Source organism: Crocodylus porosus, unplaced genomic scaffold, assembly GCF_001723895.1.
Source record: "Crocodylus porosus isolate Cpor-Errol unplaced genomic scaffold, CroPor_comp1, whole genome shotgun sequence".
NCBI lineage: Eukaryota > Metazoa > Chordata > Crocodylia > Crocodylidae > Crocodylus > Crocodylus porosus.
The window spans coordinates 10,915,434-10,923,811 of NW_017728925.1; the positions used below are offsets into that span (position 1 = coordinate 10,915,434).

At 48.3% G+C, this 8,378-nt stretch overlaps 2 protein-coding genes across 2 annotated transcripts in view; one reads left to right on the plus strand and one right to left on the minus strand.

The window, feature by feature from the left end:
* Positions 1–1,288, minus strand: part of ASB6 (ankyrin repeat and SOCS box containing 6) — a 32,725-nt gene extending 31,437 nt beyond the window's left edge. The window contains exon 1 of the mRNA XM_019540768.1: positions 1,179–1,288. Within this exon, the coding sequence (XP_019396313.1) occupies positions 1,179–1,264 (86 nt within the window). The 5' untranslated portion in view covers positions 1,265–1,288. The remainder of the gene's footprint in view (positions 1–1,178) is intronic.
* The window catches only part of PRRX2 (paired related homeobox 2), a 58,501-nt gene that overhangs the window by 8,544 nt on the left and 41,579 nt on the right, over positions 1–8,378 (plus strand). The gene's annotated exons all lie outside the window — the stretch shown is intronic.

An 8,378-nucleotide genomic window follows, 5' to 3' on the forward strand; every position in this document is an offset into this window, starting at 1 on the left:
CAAGTGCAGGGTGCTGCACTTAGGCAGTAGAAACCAGCAGCACACCTATAGAATGGGAAACTCCCTCCTTGAGAGCACGGAGGCAGAAAGGGATCTTGGAGTCGTTATTGACTCCAAGATGAACATGGGCCGACAATGCGATGTCACGGTTGGCAGGGCTAACTGCACCTTGTAGTGCATCCACAGGTGCATCTCAAGTAGAGCCAGGGAGGTGATCCTCCCCCTCTATGCGACACTGGTCAGGCCACAGCTGGAGTACTGCAGGACCTAAACCTGTTCAGCCTTCACAAGAGAAGGCTGAGGGGGGACCTGGTGACTGTCTATAAACTCACTAGGGGGGACCTGAAGGGCTTAGGGCAGACACTGTTTCCCTTTGCGCCCCCTGGCATGACAAGGAACAATGGACACAAGTTATTAGAGAGTAGGTTTAGATTAGACATCCACAAGAACTACTTCACAGTCAGGGCGGCTAGGAGCTGGACCCAACTTCCTAGGGAAGTGGTGCTGGCTCCTACCCTGGGGATCTGTAAGAAGAGGCTTGATGACTACCTGGCTGGACTCATTTGAGTCCAGTCTTTTTCTCCCGCCCAGGCGGGAGGTCAGGCTTGAAGATCTACAAGGTCCCTTCGACCCTACTTCTATGATTCTATGATTCTAATTCCTGTCAACCCCACCCAAGTGCCTAGATAATCAGATGGAAGAATCTGGAGCTAAAAATGACTGAGAGCAAGAGCTGCATAAGAAGGGGGGAAAAAATACAGGAACAACCATGTACCAATCCAGATCTGTCTTCCCCCAACATAATACGCCATGTGCTCTCTAGCCTAGGCACTGTCTTCTTCGGCCATGTGTGAACTCTAGAGGGACAGAACCAAAGTACAATGCAGGCAAACCTGTTGTGTCCCCACTTCAGAAACAGCCTGGCCCTGGCTGCACATCTGGGATGCTTTCTTCTTGGCAGAGGAGACAATGTGATGACAGGACAGGGCCCACATGGAACTTTTCTGGATAGTGTTACCTTTTATTGTCATCCTAAAGTGAAACAGGCACTCAACATTTTTTCTTTTTTTTTTTTTTTATGGCCATAGCTTCTCCCAGCTGCAGTTTTGATGTCTGAGCCTCACAGTCTGTGGCAATGAGCTTATTATTCACATTAAAAGGAAAATAAATCCAGTTACCTGAGCACTTTCAGAAGGGTTCTGGCTCTCAGAGTCCCATGCCATAGCTGCCCTTGTGGGTTGGAATCTCCCTGGAACAGCATCATTCCTCTGGTCCCATGGATGGAAATGCCATTATCTTGATATTTCCTATAATAAATCAGAACAAGGACATATTAGATTAGAAGAACAGCATTGTACATTCGTATGAAGTTTGTATTACACCCTCTTGAATGTACAAAGATGTCCTAGCCATGAGGAATCTAGGAAGCCCGACGCCCCGAGGAGATGACAGCTTCCAGGATTCTGCTGTCTGGACCATGGCAATAGCTAATGAGCTTCATTTGAGAAGTCAGCAGGATCTGAACCCTAAAGCACTTGCATTAAAGGCCTGGGTATCACATTCCTGAATTACAGCAATAAACTACCAGTGATGATCTCTCTCTCTGGCTCTTTCTTCCTACCCATTTTCTCCTACCTTTCTCTTTCTCTCTTCTCCTCTCCCCCCGTCCCATCCCTGTGGCTCTCCCAGTTGCAAGCTTGTATACCACAAGATAGATATCTGTTGGTATCACTGCTAAGCCTTCACAGACTCCAGCCCCCAACTGAGGGTAGGTTTCTTAGCCTTGTAGCACAGAAAAGAAAAGGGATAAAAAGAGCAAGTGCAAGGGCACTCACTAGAAAATGGCAGGAATGCAACAAAGAGCAGTAATGTGAAGGGGTTTTATTAAAGAAAGAAAGAGTAATAGTTCCTTTAACTATCTTGCTCCCAAAACCCAGCCTCAAGTCAGAAGGGAGACAGGCAGGCTGAGGACAGGGGAAAGGAATTGACTCAAATCTGCCACAGGGACCCCTAGTTACTCCTCTTCCATTCACAAACCTCAACATTATTCTTTGCACATTATCCTCTGTTCCCCCCCATTAGCTCCCATTTCCAAGCCAGCTGACATTAAATCTCTACTTAAGCCACTGGGAGCCTGGCATGTAGAGTGCAAGCTAAAGCATCTAATGTTTAGCTACGAGGACAGAACCCAGGCTTGCCTTGGAGCTGAGAGCTCCACTTTGCTGATGGGAAGTAGGTTATGGCACAAGAGAGGAGAGCAGGGTGAGATCTGCCTTCAGGAGGGTCAGCATTTGACTCCCCTGTTCCATTCCTGGTTTCTGCTGCTGCTTTCTCTCTGACCTTGCGCAAGTCACTTCATCTCTGCTGATGAGGCAAAGGCAAAGTCTACAAAGTGAAGGTAGAAGTAATTCCCTACTTTAGAACAGCTGCTGTGCAAGTTAAGTCTTTAGCACTTGGAAAGCACTTTGAGATCCTCAGATAGAAGCAAGGTGGATTATTCCACCAGAAAACCCAACATGTGGGTTGCCTCTTTCTTTCGTTTTTAAATAGTGGGACTTCATGTTCCCTGGCCAGTGTGTCTGTGGACACCCAAGCAGGTTAATGGAGCAAACGCACCTTTACCCATGAATATACAAATGCCCCCTGTTCTCCACCAGTGGCACCTAAAAGCCAAGAGCACAGCCATCTGGTGAGATTGTCACATCAAGGTGATTACTGGCAAAAAAACAGGCAGCACCTTCTTTCCCTCCTCATTTGTATAGTTGCCCCCGACCTCCACTTCACATTCAGCATTTTCCTTGCTGGAACACAGGTATGCTTGGCCTGTTTGAAGCCCCCAACTGCTACCAAAGCATCCTTCTATTTGCTGACGTTCTGCTGTGCTGTGCTGTGCCCTTAAACATCCATTGCACAGTACTTATTAAATGTGACATTTAACTCGATGAAAAATTACTATGCAAAATGATTGCAAACAACAAAATCAAAGAAAGGAATGCCAAGTGCAATTAGCAAGGAGCTCTTTTTCTACCAGAGCAATGCAATAACCTCACATATAAAACCTTCTGCAGAACTTTTGAGGTCTTGAAAGCTTGTTCACCTCCTTTCATTAGACTAACAAATAATGTCTAACACAAAACATCTGTTAACAACAGCCCTTAATGTTCTCAAGATGATAAAGCAGAAGAGTAATTTTAGCCAGCAGGTCTTGACTGATGCCTTTTCAAACAATGCAGTTAGGGTTGGTGTTTCCTGGGGATGGGAGGGAAGCTGTGAATCTCTCTGTTGCCTTGGTTGGTTTCTTCATAGTGGGCTGAAAACACAAACCTCTAGGAGCTACTTGTTTTGTTAAGGTTGCTTGGTACCATTCTGTAACTTGAGTCCTGCCACAGAGTTTTCAGAAGAGCCCATCTCCCAGACGATAGAAAAAAGGAGCACTTCCTTAGAGCATGGCTGAAGAAGGCCTTTTCAGATAGGATCAGACCATGGGTCTGACCAAGCCCATGACAGATAAACGGTCCACTGAGAATAGCTCCCCGCATAGTCCTGGGCACCGGAAGTAGAGGCTGGCAGGCTCCCATGGCAGTTGCATTTAGGGATCAGGTTATTGTTGGGTTTTTTTGTCAAGTCCTTCTGGGGCTGCCATTTCCCACAGATTTTCAGGGCTTATCCCGGAAAATTACATCATACATTTTTGTCCTTGTGCCCTTTATTGAGTCTTGGCAGCAGTCTGGCAACACTGAACACTGCCACTGAAGTGGCTGTCACGTGGTTTGGCAAGTCATCCGTTCACTAGATAGCACAGGATCTGGGCATGCTTGATGTCCTGAGCACCGTTGCTTGGAAAACTGCTTGACATGAGGACAGGGACTGTGGCACAGCAGTGAGCGAGTGGTTTTGATGACACAAATCAGACAGTTCTGCTGCTCGCGCATCTTCAGATACCGGTGAAAACGCTGGTCTTGCTTGGAGCGTTCTTGATTGTTGGCTGCTGAGGTGATGGAACAATGTGTCTCTGTTTCCGGGGACATTTCTGGTCCTTGAGGCTATGCATTATGACTTAACTAGACGATCCAGTTGCCTGATGTATGCTGAGGGGAAGACAGAAGGTGCGTTTTTTATTAGTGCTCTTAAAAGTCTTCATGGGTCTGCCTTGGTTAGTGTAACCCCTGAGTTTTCAGTGGTGAGTTATGGATTTTGTTAAAGGGAGTGACTTCATATTCGATCACAGATGCAGACGTGTTGATGGCATGTAAAACAAGCCAGCTGGGAGCAGCAATGAGAAAGTTTAGCACCCAAAATCACTTCTGACTCTTCAACAGCCAAGACGCTGTTATCTTACAGTGTCAAAAATCAGAGTCATCAGAGCCTCTGTTGTTCCCCCAGAAACAGACGGGAGAAATACTATCCCAAGCCCGAGCAAGAGCCCGGCAGCCACATCCGGGACTGATTTTGCATAATTATTTAGCTCCTGCTTAGACAGCCACATTAGCGCTGGATTTTTTGAAAAAGGCCAGCACCCACCTGAGTGGGACTTTGGAAAATCTACTCTTTAAGCTGTAGACTTTGTAGGGCCCATCTACAAAGACAAACAACACTTAAGCTTTTCCTAGCAACATCCAACTTCCCTCCTTCCCCCAAAGTCCAGATCCTATGTTATTTGCCCCAGCACTTCTGCTAGTGGCTCCAGTGGAGTAGGAACAGAGGGCTGGATCCTTGGCTGTACAATCAAGAGCTAGCGAAGCTCTGGTTCTGTATTGCACAGAGTGCCGCACACTACAACTTCCCTCGGCAATCCCCACTGCAATCTCGGTGAACTCTGCTGAAACAACAAACAAGCCATTTAGTGGAAGGCTATTACATCTGATGTGTGCATCATTGCTAGCTATTAAAACTCTCCTTTCCAAACGGTACTAAAGCTTGTAGAGTTTTCACTGTCCTGGCAAAGTGCCTGGATTCTGGGTTTTCCAGTTTCACCAGAAGCCCTGCATATGTTTTCATCAGCTGGTGTTAGCCAAAGTGCATTTCTGAAGAGGGTTTCAGGAGACACAATGTTGTCATTCCAAGCCACAGAGATGCAGAAAGCATCTATCCGTCAGTCCATCCATCTGTGTATGTCTAGCATCTACCTCATCTTCAGTAAACGAGCTAACTGGGAAATCACCATCTTTAAACATTGCAGAAGGGCAAGGAGTGAATCTGGCCCACAGCGCTCAGCTCCTGAAAGGGAAGAGAAGCCAAGCTGTGCCCAGTGGAAGAAGCTGAGGAACTGGAGAGGATGCCTTTAAAACCTGACTACAGGTATTCATAGGACATTTGTCAGGTGCTGAGAAGCTATCTCAATGACCACAAGGCTGGTAAATTTGATTCCTTCATTCCCTGTCCCTTCAGACCCTGCCTTGGAGGTTAGGAGGAAAAGAGCACAGCACTAGGTCAGACCGATCCTTTGTATTTGTCTTTCCCAGGATCGCTTCTGGTCCCCCGGCAATCTCTTGCTCTCTTTCTCTACTATCAGCCCCTTCGCTTGGTAGCTGCTTCACTCAGGGCAAGGCAGAGTGGATGGTGGTGGTTTCATTCGCTGTCCTCAGCCCCGTTTCCAGGCTCCAGCTCTCTCTCCCAGGCTTGTACAAGTACCACGACACCAGCAGTTGCACCCAGCAGGAGATTATTGTCCTGAGGAAGGGCTATACTGTGCACAGCTTTGAATGGCCTCATCTGAATCTTAGTCCACGGTCAGCTCATGGCTGGAGCCAAGATGGGAGAGACAGGACAACTGGGCTCTGTTCCCAGCTCAACAATGGATTATTCGTGATGGGTTTCCTCTAAAGCGCAACAGAAAGGTGCCCACAGCATGCTCTGGTTCTGACCCCGTGACACTGTGCAAGTGGTGTTCCCTGTAGGTGCAGCTCTTCTTCCCTATCTGCAAGGTGAGAATAAGCATGTTGAAGGCATTTGCCTCAGGGAGTGATGTGAGCCTTAATACCTGTAAAGCACTTGGAGCTGCTCAGGTGCACGATATTCTAGAAAGGCAAGATTGCAACGCTGCATCCCCTTATCTGCTTGTCTCAGTCAGTCACGTCAGCACAGCCCGGACAATGTCCCTTTGGGCTCTTTACCAGACACCCGCCCTTGAAACCGCAATTCAGTTCAAGTCTCTCTCAGCGATCCTTTCATGTTCGGTAGTGTGCGCTGCATCCTGGTAGCTACCATGCAATTACGTGTCAAACGCAGGCTAAAGGGAATGGAGCATTTTTATAGCTTTGGGGGGTTACTATATTTGACATTCACAAGGAGATCACTTCACTGCTGTGCAACTTGTAGTGCTCAGGTCCCAGGAGGGAAGGTGCCATGTTTAGAGGAACAGAGTAATTAGAGGTTTAACCTGGTGCTAGCCCCAGCAGGGGTTATAATACAAAGCTCAGTGATGCAGCTGCTTGTGGTCCCTTGACTCTAGTGGTACCAGCTAGGTGCTAAGCTAATCACTTAAATGCTGCCATGTAGACACTGCCAACATGGTCTGTTTGGTCCTTGCAAGCCAAAGGCTAGCGCCTGCCCTAGAGCAGACAACCATTTTGTAGCCATGAGCAGAATCTGTTCTGTGAGGTGGTATAAAAGAGAGGGACGACAGTTAAGAAAGCAAAGCGAAATGGGCTCTAGGTGGAGAATCTGGCAGAAACAAGGCAGTGCTTAATGATGTGCCTGGACCGTGGATGCTACAGTGGAACTGCCTTAGACATGGATATAGGTAAAGAGCTTGAGCCACAAGTATTCTCTGTGTGGATGCAGAAAGGCCCAGGAAGAAATATTCCAAGGGACGTAGCTCTTATCTCTGCCCTAGAGGGGCTCCTTTGGGTCAAGCCGGAGACAAAGACCAGGTGGGGAAATCTGGGATTGGGTGACAAGTACTGTAGAGTAGCGACACTCAGTCCCAGCTGGCTCAGGAGTTAGACACAGTTACAACTTCTGCCCTCCATGCAGTGGGCAAACACACTCCAGTTCAAAAGGAAAAGACTCCAACCCAATAACGAGCAGTGATTACAGTGGACAGCACTTGTGTTGTACTATTCACAAGCATGGGAGGGACTTTCCCAATGCCTGTGTTAAAGAGAAAAAACAGAAAGGATGGCAGGTGACAAGCTGAAGAGGCCCTCAGGGCTCAAGAGACCCAAACCAAGTATGGCAAACAGTCTAGGCCAGGACATGGGTGCCCCTGATTGTGCTAGACACCACTATGGGACTGTTGCAAATACCTTGAGTCCCTTAAGAAATGCCTCTGTACCCGTCTGTCCTTGGACAGCCCCGATCTCTGTGCCTGCAGCATTCCCAGAGGGAGGGAGGAAAGTGCAGGTGGACCAGGGGATCATAGAGCAGACGGACTGGTTTGCTGACGGTTACAGCTGAGGCAGGAATTCAGTTCAGGACTCCTGATTCTCAGTCCTGCACTATGTACATCAGGCCAGGCTTTCAACCTCAGTCCCCTGCCTGTAAAGAGGGCATAATACTACATCCATTCTCTCGCCAGTCATTTCTCCTGGACTCAAAATCCAGGGGTTCTCAAGCTAGGGGGTGTACCCCACAATGAGACAGTTATGAGACCCCCAGAAATTCAGTCACAGTAATATTCTCATCCCAGAAGTTGGGTCACCATGGAAGAAGACTGCTCTACTCTCTCTAGGCAAGGGACTGCCTCTCAGGGGAAGGCTGTGTTATAGGCAGGCCTAGTTCAGCTGCAGGACTTGCGGTCTGTGAGAAAATGCCCAGCAGTGGCTAGACCAGACTGTGACCACTCAAACTCCAGCCCCAGGGGGTTAGAGTAAATGCATGGATCCATGTAGTACAGACAGCCTCCCTGCCTTGGACTAGAGGACCAATGGAGCTGGGACATCTGCACAAACTTGTGTCTGCTGCCTGGCCACCGTGCAAGACTTCCCAACCCTGACAGCAGTCACAGCAAGGCCACAAATCTGTTCCCAACCTGGCTGACTGGCTCTGCCAGCAGGGACTCTGGAGACTCAAAATCCGCATCTAGTGACAACACTTCCAAGTCGTTAGCCTGTTATTAAACCTTCCGTGTTGATGCTGAGTGGAGACAAGTAACCAGGCACATGCCACCATCCAGCCCTGTGGCAGAGATGCTGTGTAAACGGCTGACAGATGGCTGTAGCTAGCAGGGCAGGCAGGATCCTGGGGAGCCCACAGCTGTAGAGGGCCTTATTGCAGCTGTGAGACAGCACATGACAATGCATGCAGCTGGCTGCTGCTGACATGGGCCGCAAAGTAAAAGAGATGTGCCTAGGGTGCCTCTTAATGCATCTGTGGCATGTGCTACCGTGTGTGTGTGTGTGTGTGTGTGTGTGTGTGTGTGTGTGTGTGTGTGTGTG